The 19324-nt window shown below is 47.1% G+C and overlaps 1 protein-coding gene and 1 pseudogene across 1 annotated transcript; both read right to left on the reverse strand.

Moving 5' to 3' along the window:
- Positions 1 to 9997: 9997 nt before the first annotated feature.
- Positions 9998 to 10945, reverse strand: LOC135972582 (olfactory receptor 52E4-like). Its single transcript, XM_065551117.1, has one exon. The coding sequence runs from the start codon at positions 10943 to 10945 to the stop codon at positions 9998 to 10000; it is 948 nt and encodes a 315-aa protein (XP_065407189.1).
- A 6447-nt stretch (positions 10946 to 17392) lies between these two features.
- On the reverse strand, positions 17393 to 18383 carry LOC103307027 (olfactory receptor 52E4-like; annotated as a pseudogene).
- Between the last annotated feature and the right edge of the window lie 941 nt (positions 18384 to 19324).

A 19324-nucleotide genomic window follows, 5' to 3' on the forward strand; every position in this document is an offset into this window, starting at 1 on the left:
AGGAAAGACAAAGCTGATCCAAGGGATGGAATATGAGCCATATGTGTAAAGGCTGGAGGAACTGGGTGTGTTTAGTTTGGAAAAGAGACGATTAAGAGGGGACATGACAGCGATCTTCAGATACTGGAAAGGTTGACAAGGATAAGGAGGAGAAAAGTTGTTCTGTCTTACCACAGAGGGTGGGAAAAGAGTTCAAACTCCAGCGTAGCAGATTCAGATGAAATTTTGGGAAAAACTTCCAAACTGTCCAAACAGGAGGACAATGGAACAGGTGTTTCGGGAGGTTGTGGAAGCTCCTTCGCTCACAGTTTTCCAAAGAAGGCTAGAGCCATCTGTCCTGGATGGTTTAGATGCAACAAATCCTCCATCCAGCAGCAGGCTAAACTAGATGACACTTGCGGCCCCTTCTCACCCTGTGGCTCTATGATTCAATGATGTAAAATCCTAGTCTACACCCGGTCTCAGTGTAACACAAGTCATTGGGCTCAATACTGGGTAACCAGGTGAAATGTAATGGCCTGTGTTATACAGGATGTCAAAATGGATGATCTAAGATCTGAGATTGAACCCTATGAAATTATTAATTAAGAAAGTAGATCAGGCATTGATGTTTACTCCATCTCATAACACACGAACAAGGGAACATTCAGTTCCATTGAAAGACTGAATGTATAAATCATATTTGGCCTGTGGAACTTTTTGACACCAACATTATTGGAGCAAAGAGCTTAGCAGAATTGGATTCATAAATGGATCGACCATTGTAAGTGCTGCTGATGGCACCGCCGTCAGTTATAGCTGTCTGATGCCTTCAATTAGAAAACCTCAATTTCAGTTATTTCTAAGTTTGTCAAACGTTAACCCTTTGGACTGAAATTTCCCACGCTGGGTGTCAGCTGACGGCTGAATTGTTTTTTGAAAGTTCAGGCATAACAGTTCAGTCGACTTCTCAAATGAATTTAGTATTGAAGATGTCTTGCCCATGCTAAAAAATTGTTTAAATTGTTCCAGTGAGGCGCCCTAGCACCTCCATACTTCCCAGTAGATAAAAGTCAGGTAACAGCCACCCCTCTCCCCATTAACAGCCAGAACCCTGAAATGCAAGAGGAGGAGGTTACACAAGGTCTTTACTCAGATCTTTCTCCAAGGGGAATTTTGCTTCTGTGCAGCCTGAGTAAAGTACAGGCCACAGCCTCAGAATTTGGATTTGTATTGTACATCTACTAACATATTTCACCACTAAAATGCAGCCACCTCAGGGCTGGAGGCCTTCAGCCAGGGTGGGTGGGGGTGCACAGCAAAGCGTGAGGCTTTGACCCATGATACTGGAACAAACTCATCCCCTGTGGGAAAGGCCCTGTGATATTTAATGGCTGTGCAGAGTGGAAAGAACAACAGATCTATTCTCTATTCCATCATGCCCATGTTGTACCGCGTGAGTCGAGCAGCAAGAGATGGGTACCTGTGAATCCTCAGGTAGTCGTGTCCCACACCTGTCTCACCCCAGCATCTGCAGCAGCACCCCACGCCAAGAGCCGACACAGGGGTGTGCACTGTTTATAATATAGCTGTATGCAGTCCCAGTGGGGTTTGTTCAGTCTCTAGGGGGGAGGTGAGCATCTGGATGTAAACAGGTTGGAGACCAGCCTGTCTGGGCTTCTGTGTTCTTTATCCAGCTTAAGGAGTAAACAGTAATTAAGGAACCTTCCCAAAGGGAGACAAGAACTCTGGGGCTCTCCACTGAGTCAGAGAGGAATTAGCTGCTCTGTGCATTTGTGTATATTTAAAAATTCTAGCTGATTAGTAAGGAAACTAGGGATAGTGCCTAGATCACCATAGGGTCGGATACCCTGCAAATGCCTAGGATAGCTGGATAGTAGCCAAGGTCACACCCAGATTGAGTGGCAGAATGACAGACAGAACCCAGGAGTCCTGACTTCCCTGCTGTAACCACAGTCTCTCCATCACACCAAGTGGGTGGAGTGCGGGTAGGGCCTGTGGCAGAACCAGGGGTTGAGCACTGAGCACCCCCCGGCACATTGGAAAGTTGGCACCTGTAGCCCCAGCCCCAGAGTCGGTGCCTATACAAGGAGCCGCATATTAACTCCTCAAGAGTTGCATGTGGCTCCGGAGGCCATCCCTGCCATAGCTGAACTCTCTGCCTGCTCTTCGGACAGGGGTTTTTCTCTGGTGCAGAGCACCTGGGTTTTTGACCACTGGAATGAGAGTGAACAAATTCTCCTGTCTGAGCCCAAGAGGGGCACCGTGTCCACCTGTATTCAAGTTACTAACACTCTGTAGCTGGCAGGCATGTTTTGACCTTCATCTGTAGCTAAAGGCGAAGTGGGGCTAGGCCCTGATTTGGCTGAATTATTGCGCTGATTATTTATGATCATTATTTGTGTTATAGAAGCATCCAGAAGCCCTGCTGCATTTCAGGGTCCCTTGTGTTGGGCCCTTCACAGGTAATAATAGAATCATAGAATCATAGAACTGGAAGGGATCTTGAGAGGTCATCAAGTCTAGTCCCCTGCACTCATAACAGGACCAGCACCATCTATAACATCCCTGACAGGTGTTTGTCTAACCTGCTCTTAAAAATCTCCAATGATGGAGATTCCACAACCTCCCTAGGCAATTTATTCCAGTGCTTAACCACCCTGACAGCTAGGAAGTTTTTCCTAATGTCCAACCTAAACCTCTCTTGCTGCAATTTAAGTTCATTGCTTCTTGTCCTATCATCAGAAGTTAAGGAGAACAATTTTTCTCCCTTCTCCTTGTAACAACCTTTTAAGTATTTGAAAACAGTTGTCATGTCCCCTCTCAGTCTTCTCTTTTTCAGACTAAACAAGCCCAGTTCTTTCAGCCTTCCCTCATAGGTCATGTTTTCCAGACCACTAATCATGCTTGTTGCTCTTCTCTGGACTCTCTCCAATTTGTTCATATCTTTACTGGAGGATTGTGTCCAGTTCTGGGCACCCCATTTCAGCAAAGTCCTAATCAGGGTAGAGTAGAAGAATTACATCTCGTGTCTTACTGATAACACTCGTACTAATACATCCCAGAATGATGTTTGGGTTTTTTTGCAACTTTGTTACACTGTTGACTCATATTTAGCTTGTGGTCTACAATGTTCCCTAGATCCCTTTCTGCAGTACTCCTTCCTAGGCAGTTGTTTTCCATTTTTTATGTGTGTAACTGATTGTTCTTCCCTAAGAGGTGCACTTTGCATTTGTCCTTATTGAATTTCATCCTATTTACCTCAAAAGCGCTTGCAACCCCTCCGAGCTTGGTATCATCCACAAACGTTGTAAGTGTACTCTCTATGCCATTATCTAAATTGTTGATGAAGACATTGAAAAGAACCAGACCCAGAACTGATCCCTGAGGAACCCCACTCGTTAGGCCTCTCCAGCCTGACTGTGAACCATTGTTAACTACTCTCTGGGAGTGGTCATCCAACCAGTTATGTACCCACCTTATAGTAGCTTCATCTAGGTTGTATTTCCCTACTCTTAATGAGAAGGTTATGCGAGACTGTATCAAAAGCCTTACTAAAGTCTTCATATACCACATCTACCACTTCTAGGGTGACCAGACATCCCAATTTTATAGAGACAGTCCTGATTTTGGGATCTTTTTCTTATATAGGCTCCTATTACCCCCCACCCCCTGTCCCGATTTTTCACATTTGCTGTCTGGTCACCCTAACCACTTCCCCCCATCCACAAAGCTTGTTACCCTGTCAAAGAAAGCTACCAGGTTGGTTTGACGTGATTTGTGCTTGACAAATCCATGCTGACTTTCACTTATCACCTTATTATCTTCTAGATCTTTGCCAATTGATTCCCTGGCCCCGCCTCTTCCCCAAGCACGCCCCATTCCTCCTCCTTCCCAGGCTTGCGCTGATCAGCTGTATGGCGGCCCAAGCCTGGAGGGAGGGGGTGACCCCCAGCACTCACCCTGCGAACTGCTCCAGTCCAGCTTCTCCAGGAAGGTGAGCACGGCCCGGCAGAGATGCCGCAGCTGCTCCCTCCACCCGAGCCCCCGGTAGAAGGCGAGGCAGGCCTGGGCCCCTTGTGCCGCGCCCATGGCTCACGGAGCGGCCTGGCCCGGCCCGGGCGGGGAGGGCGGCTGGGAAGCGAGCCAGGCTGCCCCGGGGATCTAACGCAGCACGTGGGCTTGGCAGCTCTGGGCCAAGGCGCGCTCAGCTGTTGCGGCCGCCATAGAGTCGGGTGGAGACGAGGCTGTGCCGCCGGGTGGCGGCAGTGGCAGTGGCGGGGGAGGTGCTCCGGTGGGTTATTTTTTTCCTCCACCGGACCCCCCCGCCTCCCGATATTTCATCTTTGTCATCTGGTCACCCTAGCGCAGGCGGAGGAGACAGAAGCAGTGTTGGCACAGGCAAGATGGCCCTCCCAGCACAGCTTTACCACCCAATGGGAATCAGGAAGGGCTGCTGTTCACAATTCAAAAGCCCACACTCTCTTTCCATTGGCTCTGCTGACATCCTGCCAACTCACTTCCTGCTTCCCTAAGCATTCCTGGGAATGCGATAGCTTCCCTCTCTTTCAGGGGTCTCCCTAGGATTCACTGTCTGTGGTTTTAACCCTTGCAGAGAAGGCAATTAGGGTTAGGTCTAAAGAGTTAACACTACTGAGAAAAGATTTACTCTAACTAAATGGCTGAAACGTCCAGAGAAATGGTGTACATTCAACGCAACATCAAAGCTGGTTACCTAAAAAATAAACAAAATCGCAATCTAACACTAGACACATTTTCAATCAAGCTGTGTATCACCATGACGATACAAACAGTCCACCATTCTTCCATACAGGAGCTAGAAATCTCTTCAGCTTGGGAACACATCCCCTGTTCAGTCCTTTTTCCTAAGGTGTTTCAAGGTGTTGAGTTGTGGGGGATTGAGGCCAAGTGGTGATGTGACTTCCACCTTTCATCTTGCCCGCCCTGTGGATGGAACTTCATTTTTCTAAGCAAAATTCCGCAGCACAATTAGTGGGAAAGTACAGGCACAAGATGGAGTCCAGTGTCACATGCCCTTGCATGTTTGTTGAGTCATAGCAAGGGCCATTACCCATACCCTGGCTAGAACATTCACGGGAAAGTCCACCGGGTGGGGATAAGCTTCTCCCATGGCTCATTGTGTTCACAGATGGGGCATCAACTAGACTATCCATTCACAATGTGCTTGCTACAGGGGTATAAACTAGCTTGTGGGAGTTACAACAGAAGCAAACACATTTGAAATACAGGTATATAGTCAATATTCATAATTTCAGATATAAAAATTAGATACACATCCAGATAGGATAATCATATTCAGCAAACCCCTGCTTTTCCACTGACACCTCACACAACATATTTTGTCCTCCAGTCTGGGCTGTACCACAGGGGAAAAGCAAGCTGAGGTACAATGTCCCTCTCACTTTCCTTATTCAGCGAGTGTCACCTGCACTTTCTGTTTGTCAGACCTCAGCCGCACGCACATTACTGGTTCAACAGATGTTTTGCCACAGTATCCGGGGAGCCATTTGTCCCGTCAGTCACCATCATCATCTTCATGGCAAACCACCAAAGGAACTTAGCCTCCTTGCAAACCGAGTGTGCGTAGATCGATCTCTGGGAAGGTGATTAAGAGGCTCTGGTTGTATATTCGTGCACAGTCTTCTTTGCTACTGACGCTTCTGGTTCCTATGTAGACTGGCCATATAATGTCACTCCTTGGTGTGCCCACTTCAGATGTTGCTGGTCTTTCATTCTAGCTGCCAAAACTAACATAGCTGATGGGGGGAGGGTTACTGGCTTCAGTATAGCCTCACTCCTGATCTTGTGCTGCCACCTGATACGGAGCAGCGGCTGGAGACCAGGAGCATTGAAAACGTCAGCCCGGAGTTCCTCAGCCTTCCCATATCACTCCCATCCACGGGAGCTGTGGTACCCATTGTTATACAGAGCTGCAGCTTTGTAGCAAGCCTGATGTCAGGACATCCCCAGAAAGGCCGCAGAAGGGAACAGAGCAGCAGCTGCTGCTCTACGAGCCCCCGCATCTTTTGAGCAGCCTCCAGCCCTGTCTTTGAAGCTGCCACCAGCCCAGCAATCCCTCCAGACAAGTTACTACTAAGCAGGTTGTAGTATGCAGCTGCAGGCTGCTTGATGGTCATGGCCAGGGACTTCATTTTACCTGGATTAATAACCAGATGAATGCACACTGCTTCTTGACAACCAGCTCAGCCCTCTGATGCAGCAATACCCAGTGCTACACCTGACAGCCCCTGGAGTGTGTCTAACTGGCACCTAAGGTGGGATGCATATTAGAAGTGGCAGAGACAGGCAGGCATGTGTGTGAGTTACAAAGGAAAGGGAGAGAAGGACACAAATGCATGGGGAGGGAGAAAGTGAGAGATGGGACAAAACCCACTACAAAAGGGACATGCTGCCTCTTCCATTCTGGGGAGCACTTTCAAAGGGAGAGAGAGACAAACCCTCTCCCTGACCCCAAACTGGCACTGCCTGGTTTAGGAAACATTTCCTGCAGGGAACCTGGCTGGGTCTGCTCTTCAACCAGAGCAGTTGGGGAAAAACTGAAAGCAGAGGAGCCACATTTGGGTGAAGAGAACATCTTGTTGGAGCAGCGTTCAGGCCCTGGCTCTGGGTTTCTAGGCCCACTCTCGGGGTGCAGCTTCCATTCTAGTGCCTCTCTTTGGGAGCAGAGACCTGCACACCAAGGCACTGAAACTAGTTTCATGCCCAGCTCCCCCAAACTCTTCGTCTGCTTTAGCACGCCCTTCCTAGAGCTCCCATTGGGCACACTCTCTTTCCTGTTTCTCTCTTTCAGGGCACAGCCTCATTAAAGCAAATAGACCCAGGCCTTGCAAAAGGGGTTGTGTAATGGGTTGAACCCCCTTGTGGGTTACTGAGACAGACTCTTCTGCCAGTGTGGGCCCCCTTTTACGTGGACTTGCTGGGCTAGGCTCCCTAGCCTTATCCAACCAAGCACACAGGCAGGGCCACACCCAGCTCCACAGAGACAGTGTGTGACATTGTACTCCTTATGCTTTATGAAAATATGCTTATGGATATGAATATGACAAGACTGTAATATGCTTTATGTGAAATGCCTCATGTAACTTGTCTCTAGAAAGACTGTCATTTGCTGGATATGATTACTCTATTTGCATACATGTATCATTTTTGTGGAAAAAGTTAGGAATATGGTCTTGTTTATCTATATTTTACGTTCATGGCTTTGGGTCACTCCCTCTGCTTACACTTCAGGGTCTTCAATGGGGAAGACAGATGGGGCTTGATTGCCCATTAGCAGATAAAAAAGCGTAACCTTCCTGTGTATGTGTGAGTCAGCCTATAAGGAATGGAGACTGGGGTCTTGCAGGGACATGTGACCATGTCACCTGATATTGGAATCCATGTTGAAGCTTGTACTTTTCCACAGGGAAGTGGGGGGGAAAACAAAGGTTTCACGCCTTAGGAAAATTCTATATAAGGCGGGGGAAGTAAACAATGTGTGTCTCCAGATGGCTTCACAGACTGTCTCCCCACCCCAAAGAAACACTGGAGAATACCTGTAAACAAAATGACCATAAGTACAGGGATGGGCAAGAAATGCTGTACCCAGGTCAGAAAGGACAACACTGACCCGAGAAAGACTTTACCTGAAATAACATCTAGGGTGAGTAGCTGTTAGTTGTAATCAGTTTCTTGGTGTATTAAGTTTAGCCTTGCATGTTTGTTTTATTTTGCTTAGTAACTTACTTTATTCTATCTGTTATGACCACTTAAATTATACCTTTTGAACTTCATAAAATCACTTTTGTTTATTAATAAAACCCATGTAAGTAATTGTTACCTGGGGGGGCAAACAGTTTGCTCATATCTCTCTTTCTTTGATAAACAGGGTGAACAATATGAACTTATGCTGTATAAAATTTTATACAGTGTAAGGCAGATTTTTCTGGGGTTTAGATCCCATTGGGGCTATGCAACTGGGTGTGCAGAGGGGTGTGGCCCAGTCTCTGTGTCTGTGCTGGAGTGCCTGATTCAGCAAGACAATGGCAAGGGGTGCCCAGGCTGGCAGAAGGGTCAGGAGCAGTGGTATCTCAGCACATCAAGTGACAGTCCCAAGGGGGTCTTTGTGACCGAACCCGTCACACAGAGATCCACTCTGAGAAGGCTCAGCTTAAGGGGCGTGCACAGCAACCAGATATCCATGCCCCACTTGGAGAAAAAAACCAAAATTATATGAAATTCACCTCTTCCCACAATATGGAAGAGGTTATGCACAATTTCTCACATATGCCCCTCCAGTTAGAAATTACATAAACTGGAACCAGAACTAAATTTATTAACAATAGCAGTTATATTTTAATTAGTTAAGGAGGTAGCAGATTATGAAGAAAGCAAAACAGAACACGCAGACTAAGCTTATTAGAACCACACTTAGGGTGAGAACTCACATGTAACCAGTTTCTATATTGTATTAATCTCCTTCACAGGCCAGACGCCCTTCCAGCCTGGGTCCAGTTCTTTCCCCCAGTTCAGTCTTAGTTGTTTCCAGCAGTCATCTTGGGTGGGGTAGCAGGGGAGAACGGACCACCAGGATGACATCCTTCTCCACCCTGAAATAGGATTTACATAAGGCAGGAGTCCTTTGTTTCCTCATTTGACCCCCACACCAGTTTCTTGTGGAAAAGTACAGAATTCAATATGGTTCCAGTATCAGGTGACATGGACACATGCCTCTGATGGGCCCCTTTAGCCATTCTTCACAGGCTGACCCACAGGAAGACAAAGCTCTTTTGCAATTCTTTGTCAGTGCTGAGGGCCCATTATCGCTATCTGGCATTTCCATTGTTGTATCTGAAGTGTTAGCAGATTTAAAACAAACAAAAGAAAGTATTTCTTCACAGTCAACATGTGGAACTCTTTGCCATGGGAGGTCATGAAGTCCAAAACTATAACACGGTCGCAATAAGAACTAGGGAAGTTCATGGAGGATAGCTCAATCAATGGCTGTCAGCCTGGATGGGCAGGGATGGTGTCCCTTACATCTGTTTGGCATAAGCTTGGAGTCGGTGTGAATCACTTGACAATTGCTGTATTCTGTTCATTCCTTTTGAAGTGCATGGCATTGGCCACTGTCAGAAGAAAGGATACTGGGTTTCATAGACTATTGGTCTCACCTAGTATGGACATTCTGATGTTCTTATACAGACCCCAGATATATATGCCCCCTGTAGAAACACACTCGACCCTACTCACCTCCCAGAGCTGAGATAGAACCCAGGAGTCCTGATGGGGTCTCTCTCTCAGCAGAGTAAGTAACTAAGTAAGATCTATAACTATATCTATATGGATATAAATTTTAAACCTAACCAGTGTCCCTTATGTGACTTCCCACAAGATGTCAGAACATATTAGTATTAGAGTGGAGTGGGTCTAAACTTTAATTAATTTTCTCTCTTTTATATAGGAATTAGATACAGTGCTCCTGCCACAAATTTTGCTGTGTTATCTGCCAAAACACTAGAGTTTTCAAGTGCCTAAGTAGCCCCTGGAAACATGGTTATGGTGGGCCCCAGCCTAAATCTGAAATGGCTCCCTTGCCGCTGTGTGTGTAGGAAGGGAGGTGAAAATGATCCAGTGAGTTACAGGGGATGGGGAGTAGAGGAGCAAGACATGAAGGAAAGAGGAGGAGCAGGGACAGAGCCTTGGCAGAAGAGTTGGGGGTAAGGGGTGGGGTTTGGGGGGTCCGGTTATCAGCAGTTGGAAAGGTGGAAACCGAATGAGTTCTACATAGACCGATTCCCCAGTTTGTTACACTGACGCTGAACAGTAAGGTCAGGAAAGGGTTTCATGTCTCTTTGACTGCCCAGTCAGTGATTATGGAAAGAAGGTGCAGCACCATGCACCAGCCAGCTCTGCACGGAGCTCGGTCTGAGAACCAGAGCATAAGGAGAGAACTTTAGGTCCCTTTATAAGTGAAGAGCCAGAACAGTCTGTTTCTGATTTGTTCGGTCCACACCCCATAGATGATGGGGTTCAGCATGGGGGGCAGCAAGAGGTACATGTTAGCAATGAGAACATGGAAGTGCAGGGGGACATTCTGCCCAAACCGGTGCGTGAGGATGGAGAACAGAGATGGGATGCAAAAGGTTAAGAAGACAAAGAGGTGGGAGCCACAGGTCCTAAAAGCCTTGAGCCGGGCGTCCTTTGCGGGGAGGCGGAAGATGACCCTGAGGATCTGGATATAGGACACAGAAATAAAAGACACATCCACACCAGTCACCAAGAACGCCAGAAAGAGGCCGTAGTAACTACTGACGCGGATGTCAGCACAGGCCAGCTTCACCAAAGCTATGTACTCACAGTATGTGTGGGGGATGATGTTGGTTCTGCAATATGGCCACTGCCTCGCCAGGATGGGATTGGGCATTACGAGCACGCTGCTGCGCAACAACAGCGCCAGGCCAATCTTGGCCACCCTGTGGTTTGTCAGGGTGGTGGAATGTCTCAAGGGATCACAAATGGCGATGTAGCGATCAAAAGCCATGGCCACAAGGATCCCAGATGCCATAACTGTGAAGCACTGAACAAAGTACATCTGGGTGAGGCAGGCACTGAAATCGATCTCCCTGGAATTGAACCAGAAGATGTTCAATGTTTTGGGCACAATGGACGTAGATATGACCAGGTCACTGCCGGCCAGCATGCAGAGAAAATAGTACATGGGCCCATGGAGGCTCGGCTCCGTCTTCACAATGAATAGGATGGTGAAGTTCCCCAAGACGGCTATGGCGTACATGGTGCAGAAGGGGATGGCAATCCAGACATGGGCCACCTCCAGGCCAGGAATGCCCAGCAGGATGAAGGTGGAGGGGTTGGTGAAGTCGGTTGTGTTGAAATCTGACATGAAGTAGGAGAGAAGGTCCAACTCTGAGGCAAACGGTATCTGCTGCATGTATCCTAGGTTGCCCTGGCTTCCTGTATATGCCCAAGCACTAGGGTAATTCCTGGATGGAGAGACAATGTGTATATGAGACATACATGCACTACTTGGGGCTGTTCTCATGGGTGACGCAGATTGGTTGCTCATTGCACACTGAAAAATGAATTATGAACAACTGAATTCATGTTCATGGTACTCCATGTATCAATAATTCCTACATGTCATGGTGTGGGAAACCTTAATAGGCACCAGCAGAAAACACAAATGTGGATACTGGCTTTCCATCATTGTTCCTTAGTGCAATGAAAGCCAGGCTACTTTGTCATTGTAGTAAGCCATTCACCATTTACTTGGTTCCTCAGAATGTGAGAGTGCAAAAAACACCAAACCTTTTCCAAAACCAGGGCCGGCTCCAGGCACCAGCTTACCAAGCAGGTGCTTGGGGCGGCCACTTCGGAGAGGGGCGGCACGTCCAGCTGTTCGGCTGCAATTCCGCGGATGGTCCCTCACTCCTGCTCGCAGCAAAGGACCTCCCGCCGAATTGCCGCCGCAGATCGCGATTGTGGCTTTTTTGTTTGTTTGTTTGTTTGTTTGTTTGGCTGCTTGGGGCGGCCAAAACCCTGGAGCCAGCCCTGTCTAAAACGTATACCAGGGAAAACATCCCAATTAGAACACACCACAGGGAAAATCTCTCGGTGTCATTGACAAACAGCCGCTCAGTCACAGAAATGGCCAAAACAAAGACAATATTCAGATGCCTAAGGAATGGCAAAGAGAATAACCTGCTCTGCACACGCGCTCAGTTTTGGTCACCCAGTCTCTATAAAGCATGTAGCAGACAGAAACGGGGTTTTCCAGATAGGCTCTGAGAATGGGGGAGGCTGCCAGATGCAGACAGATTGAAAAGTCTGGAACTGTTTTACTTAGAAAAAAAGACAAAGAAGGGGCAAGATGATAGAGGAGAGCAAGATAAAAGATTGTTTCTCCATTGGAATGTAATCAGTGCCAGAGAACATTCCCCACACAGTAATCTCTATAGATACTTGGTGCTTCAGAGGAGCTAATTCCTCAGAGCTGAGGCAAATTATGAGCAAAACTGATTGGGAGTAAAAAAAAATGCGACAGAAAAATGGGAGTGACAATTGGGAATTCATTAAGAAGAGTTTATTAGATAGACACACAATTCCACAGTCAAGAAAGTGGAGAGCTTTGGCTAAAAACCTGGTTCAGTGAAAAAAACCAAGTCAGTAATTAGTGGGGTGGGGTGGGGTAGGAGGAAGCAATATATAACAAATGGGAAACAGGAAAAAATCAGCAATCAGTACAGATTATGAATTCATAAGGGACATTAAAGACATTGGTGGATATCAAGAAATAGTTTTGTTCTGCATTACGAAAATATGCAGGCCTGACCCACAGACTAGATCACTGTATTATGGAACGCAGGGACCCTGAAGAGGATTTAGGGATCATTGTGGACAATCAACTCATCGTGAGCTGCCTGTATGATGCTGTGGCCAAAAGGGCTAATGCTAGCCTTGGATACATAAACAGGGGAGTGTTGAGTTGGAGCAGGGGAAGTATTTTACCTCTGCACATAGCGTTGGTGAAACTGACTGTGTCCAGTTGAGGGATCCACATTTCAAAAAGGATATTGAAAAATTAGGAGGGTGCAGAAAAGTGCTACAAAAAGGATTGAAGGCTGCAGAGAATTCTAGAGAGTGTGAGACTTAAAAGCTTCATTTATTTACCTTATCCAAAGGAGGATCAAATGGAGACTTTCCTGGGGAGAAATCTGTGGGTAATAATGGACTCTGTAATATAGCAGAGAAAGACAGAGGAAAGCCCAAGCCAGGCAAATTTCAGCTGGAAATAAGGGCCAAATTGTTAGCTCTGAGGGTGATTGAACATTGGAACTAACTGCAAAGGGAAGAGGAGGATTCTCCAATTCCCCATGTCTCCAGACCCAGATATATGCCTCTCTCAGGGTAGATCCTACGTTTAATAGGGGTTTGGACTAGATAACCTCATGAGCCTAATCTCTATCATTCTATGACTCTGTGATACTCAGCACTGGTGAGGCCTCAGCTGGAGCACTGGGTCCAGTTTTGGTGACCAATGTAGAGGAAGGATGGAGAGAAACTGGAAAGGATGCAGAGCTGAAAGACAAAGCTGATCCAAGGGATGGAATATGAGCCATATGTGTAAAGGCTGGAGGAAGTGGGTGTGTTTAGTTTGGAAAAGAGACGATTAAGAGGGGACATGACAGCGGTCTTCAGATACTGGAAAGGTTGCCAAAGAAAAGGTGGAGAAAAGTTGTTCTGTCTTACCACAGAAGGCGGGAAAAGAATTCGATCTCCAGCATAGCAGATTTAGATGTAATTTAATGAAAAACATCATACCTGTCCAAACAGGAGGTCAATGGAACAGGTGATTCGGGAGGTTGTGGAAGCTCCTTCGCTCACAGTTTTCCAAAGAAGGCTGGAGCCATCTGTCCTGGATGGTTTAGATGCAACAAATCCTCCATCCAGCAGCAGGCTAAACTAGATGACACTTGCGGCCCCTACTCACCCTGTGGCTCTATGATTCAATGATGTAAAATCCTAGTCTACACCCGGTCTCAGTCTAACACAAGCCATTAGGCTCAATACTGGGGTAACCAGGTGAAATGTAATGGCCTGTGTTATACAGGATGTCAGAATGGATGATCTAAGATCTGAGATTGAACCCTATGAAATTATTAATAAAGAAAGTAAATCAGGCATTTATGTTTACTCCATCTCATAACACACGAATAAGGGAACATTCAGTTCCATTGAAAGACTGAATGTATAAATCATATTTGACACCAACATTATTGGAGCAAAGAGCTTAGCAGAATTGGATTCATAAATGGATCGATAAAAATCAGGGTAACAACCTCCCCTCTCCCCATGAAGAGCCAGAGCCCTGAAATGCAAGAGGAGGCGGTGACAGACACTGTACATTAACATGCAGCTGGCTCCTGAGGTCTTTACTCAGATCTTTCTCCAAGGGGAATTTTTCTTCCATGCGACCTGAGTAAAGTACAGGCCACAGCTTCAGAATTTGGACTTGTATTGTACGTCCGCTAACACCTTTCATCGCGAAGGATCCCCTGTGCCACTAAAATGCAGCCACCTCAGGGCTGGAGCCCATCAGCCAGGGTGGGCAGGAGTGCACAGCAAAGCGTGAGATTTTGGCTCATGATACTGGAGCAAACTCATCCCCTACGGCAAGGGGCCCTGTGATGTTTAATGGTTGTGCAGAATGGAAAGAACAACAGATCTATTCTCTATTCCGTCATGCCCGTGTTGTACTGGGTGTTTCAAGCAGCAAGAGATGGATACCTGTGAATCCTGAGATGGAAGTGTCTTCCCTGGGAATCCCCCTCAGGCAGCCGTGTCCCACACCTCTCTCACCCCAGCATCTGCAACAGCATCACACACCCAGAGCTGACACAGAGATGTGCACTGTTTATAATATGACTCTGTGTAGTCCCAGTGGGGTTTGTTCAGCCTCTAGGGGGGAGGTGAGCATCTGGATGTAAACAGGTTGGAGACCAGCCTGTCTGTGCTTCTGTGCTCTTTATCCAGCTTTAGGAGTAAACAGTAATTAAGGGACCTTCCCAAAGAGAGATAAAAACTCTTGGGCTTTCCGCTGAATCAGAGAGCAATTGGCTGCTCTGTGTATTTGGGTATATTTAAAAATTATAGTTGATTAGTTAGAAAACTAGGCATAATGCCTAGATCTCAACAGGGTTGGATACCATGTAAATGCCCAGGATGGCTGGGAAGATAATATCCAAGGTCACACAGAGGTTGAGTGGCAGGATTGTGACAGATCTCTTTTACCAATCGGCCTGAGGCGTCAGGTGATCTGGCTGAGGCCACAGGATCGTTTGGTGATGAAACACACCAAGTGTCTAAATTTTAAAGCTTTATTAATAAAATAATAAAATAACAGTGGAGAGTGCTGGGTGCTCCCCACATCACTCAGAGGAAGGAAGAAAGCGTTAGTGCCCCAAGCCCTAACCCACTTTCATACTCACACACGCTCTACCTGAGGCTGGCCAAGCCTAGGTGTAAGATAAGAAGAAGAGGGGGAAGGGTGGACGGGAGTTCTGTCCTGGGCCCAGTCCATCTGAGGTCCGCTGTTGAGCTCCGCCTTGCTTGGGCTCTCGGGAGGGTTTTAAGTCCTGGGTTCCTTTGGGGTGTTGTTGTCCAGGGCCCTCTGTGCCTGGTGTTCTTTGTACCAGTCCTAATCGGCTCACTAGGACCTTCTTGGCTGCCCAAAACATGCCGGCTCTGGAGACTTTGTTTTCCCACCTGTTGGCCTTCACCGTCGCCACCTCTTTCACTCTCACTGTTCTCACTGCTATCTCTGCAGCTCTGCGTCTCATTCACTCTCACTGTTTTCGCTGCTATCTTCCCAGCTCTGCTCAAATGAATCTACCTTTCTCATGGCTGGTCAGTGAATTCTGGGACCCCCTCTTTCTTGGCAGGCAGCCGAGAGTTAGATGTGAGTTGTGGCCTTGAGTGGGCTGGAGTCAGCATCTTATCTTTAGGCCTAGCATGGAGTTGACTCTCTGCTCTCTTCCTTCTTCCACCTCTCGCCTTTCATAACCTGCAAATGAATCTTCCATTCCATACTCACTCACACCTTTGACCCTTCCCCAAAATGCCTTGCGATGCTTGCAACAGTATTAGCAATATACAGTGCTGATCTACCTTCCCCAGGGGACCACTGGGGTGTGTCAGGATGACAGAGAGAACTCAGGAGTCCTGACTTCCCTGTTGTAACCATGGTCTCTCCATCATGCCAAGAGGGATTCTCTTTCTGGTAGGGACTGTTCGTTGGGTGGGATGCAGAGGAAAGGCTGGAAGAGGGAGCTTGAGCCTTCGCCATCCTCTGAAGATGTATTTGAGGTTTTCAGAACTAGCTGGAGGTTGTGAGCTCCCCGCTCCTGTGAGATGTGAACTCTGAGACTCCACTTCCGCTCCCACTCAAAGACCTGCCAATGCATCACAGTCAATGGGGTTGCTTTGGGGGAACAGATTCAGTAAAAGCAACACCAACAGAATATTCCTGTGGAGAGAGGTCAGCCGGGAGCTTGTCCTGGGGATACAGCCTTGACAGGCATGAACTGGAGTATTGTGTCCAGTTCTGGGAGCCACATTTCAGGAAAGATATAGACAAATTGGAGAGAGTCCAGAGAAGAGCAACAAGGATGATTAGGGGTCTGGAAAGCATGACCTATGAGGGAAGATTGAAAGAACTGGTTTTATTTAGTCTGGAAAAGAGAAGACTGAGAGGGGTCATGATTTCACTTTTCAACTAGCTAAAAGGAGGAGGATGCATCCGAGGGAATTGCTTGTATGACTTCTGGTTATCCAGTGGAGCAAAACCTAATTGCCTTCTATGAGGAGATAACTGGCTCTGTGGATGAGGGGAAAGCAGTGGACGAGTTATTCCTTGACTTTAGCAAAGCTTTTGTTACGGTCTCCCACAGTATTCTTGCCAGCAAGTTAAAGAAGTATGGGCTGGATGAATGGACTATAAGGTGGGTAAAAAGCTGGCTAGATCATCAATGCGCTGCTCTCAACTTCTGGCTTTAGGGCAGGGAGTTTGTTCATAAACAGATTCAGGGTGATTAAGAAAACAAAAGGCTCCTCATTAAATTAAATTATGGCTCATTAGATGGTCCTGAAACTGTTGTCAGGCACTCCCATTAAAAGATAGGAAACAAAGGGTAGGAATAAACAGTGTGAATGGAAAGAGGTAAAGAGGGGAGAGTCTGTAGTGGGACCTGTGCTGTTCAACATATTCATAACAGATTTGGAAAAACAGTAAACAGTGAGGTGGCAAAATTTGCAGATGACACAAAACTCAAGACAATTAAGTCCAAAGCAGACTGCAAAGAGATGCAAACAGATCTCACACAACTTAGTGACTGGGCAACACAATGGCCAATGAAATTCAGTGTTCATAAAAGCAAAGTAATGCCCATGGCGACATATAATCCCAATTATAACAACAAAATGATAGGGTCTAATTTATCCTGAATACAGCAGGAAGATTTGGTCATCCCGTGTCAAAAACTATATGTTGGATTTGGAAAAAGGATGGAGAAGGGCAAGAGAAATTATAAAAGGTATGGAACACCTTCAGTATGAGGAGATATTAAAAAGACTGGGACTTCTCAGCTTGAGAATGAGTTGTACACAGACTGATTCCCCAATTTGTCATACATTGACACTGCACAAAAAGTTCAGGAAAGGGATTAATGTCTCTCTAACTGCCCAGTCAGTGTCAGGGCAGAGAGCCCAGCACCGTGTCATCAGCCAGCTCTGTTTGGAGCTGGGCCTGAAAGACAGAGGACCAGGGAAAACTTTAGGTCCCTTTACAAGTAAAGAGCTGGAGCAGCCTGTCCCGAATATGTTTGGTCCCAACCCCGTAGATGATGGGGTTTAACCTGGGGGGCACCAGGAGGTAAATGTTGGCCATGAGAACATGGAAATGCAGGGGCACATTCTGGCCAAACCAATGTGAGAGGGTGGAGAAGAGAGCTGGGATGCAAAAGGCTAAGAAGGTGGGAGCCGCAGGTCCTAAAAGTCTTGAGCCTGATGTCCTTTGTGGGGAGGCTGAAGATGGCCCTGAGGATCTGAGTATAGGATAGAGTGATAAAAAATACATCCAAACAAGTCACCAAGACTGCCACAGAGAGGCTGTAGTAACTATTGATGCGGATGTTGGCGCAGGCCAGCTTCACCACAGCCACGTGCTCACAGTATGTGTGGGGGATGATGTTAGTTCTGCAATAGGGCCACCGCCTCGCCAGGAAGGGAGGTGGCAGTACGATTATGCAGCCATGCAGCACCACGGCCAGTCCAATCGTGGCCACCACGGGGTTTGTCAGGATGGTGGTATGTCTCAGGGGATCACAGATGGCCACGTAGCGATCAAAAGCCATCGCCACAAGGATCCCAGATTCCATCACTGAGAAGCAGTGAATGAAGTACATCTGGGTGAGGCAGGCACTGAAATCGATCTCCCTGGAGTTGAACCAGAAGATGCTTAGTGTTTTCGGCAGAGTGGATGTAGTCAGGAATAGATCGGTGATGGCCAGCATGCAGAGGAAATAGTACATGGGCCCATGGAGGCTCGGTTCTGTCTTCACAATGAAGAGGATGTTGAAGTTCCCCAAGAGGGCTATGGTGTACATGATACAGAAAAGGACAGAGATCCAGACATGGGTCGCGTCCAGGCCAGGAATGCCCAGCAGGATGAAGGTGGATGGGTTGGTGAAGTCGGTTGCATTGAAATCAGACATGGAGTAGGGTTGAAGGTGTTGAAATCTGAGGGAGAACGGTGTCTCCTGCATATACCGTACTTTCCCCTGACTTCCTGTATGTGCCCAGGGTGATGGTCACAGTACAAATGCCTGGATGGAGAGACAATGTTAATATGAGACACTACATGCACTACTGGAGGCTGTTCTCCTGGGTGAAGCAGATTCCTCGCTCATCACACACTGAAAAATATTCAGATAAATAAATTATTAACAACTGACCTTACTACATGTGTCAATAATTCCTACATATCACGGTGTGGGGAAAAGTAGTAGGCACCATCAGCAAACACGAGTGTGGATACAGGCTTTCCATCATTGTTCCTTAGTGCAATGAAAGCCAGGCTAGAGAGTCCATGCAGTAGGCCTCTGGCTGGGTCTCTGGAGGCTGGGTATCCTAGTGGCTAGAATGCCAAGTAGGGGGGCAGAAGCTGAGGGAGGCTGGCTGCCTTCACCCACTTCTTCCTGGCCCAGGAACTCTAAGCCACTTCCTATCGAAGTCCTTAAATTTGGGATGTGGGCCCCAAGCGTCCAGATTCCTCTTACTGTGGGGTTTCTCAATAGGTTCCCCCCTATTTAACCAGAGGGGGAGGCTAACTAGCTCCTGTGGCTTGGTGTCATTGAAAAACACCTGCTCATTTGTAGAAGTGTCTAGTTTAGAGAAGAGACAAAGAATCATACAGTCATAGAAGATGGGGTTTGGATAATACCTCAGGACGTCATTCAGTACAATCCCCTGCTCAAAGCAGGACCAACACCAACTAAATCATCCCAGCCAGAGATTTGTCAAGATGGGCTTTAATAACCTCTAAGAATGGAGATTCAACCACCTCCCTAATTAATCCATTCCAAAGCTTCACCGCCCTCCTAGTGAAATAGTGTTTCCTAATATTCAAGCTAGACCTCGCACACTGCAACTTGAGACCACTGCTCCTTGTTCTGTCATCTGCCATCACTGAGAACAGTCTAGATCC

Source organism: Chrysemys picta, chromosome 1 (genome assembly GCF_011386835.1).
Source record: "Chrysemys picta bellii isolate R12L10 chromosome 1, ASM1138683v2, whole genome shotgun sequence".
Classification (NCBI taxonomy): domain Eukaryota; kingdom Metazoa; phylum Chordata; order Testudines; family Emydidae; genus Chrysemys; species Chrysemys picta.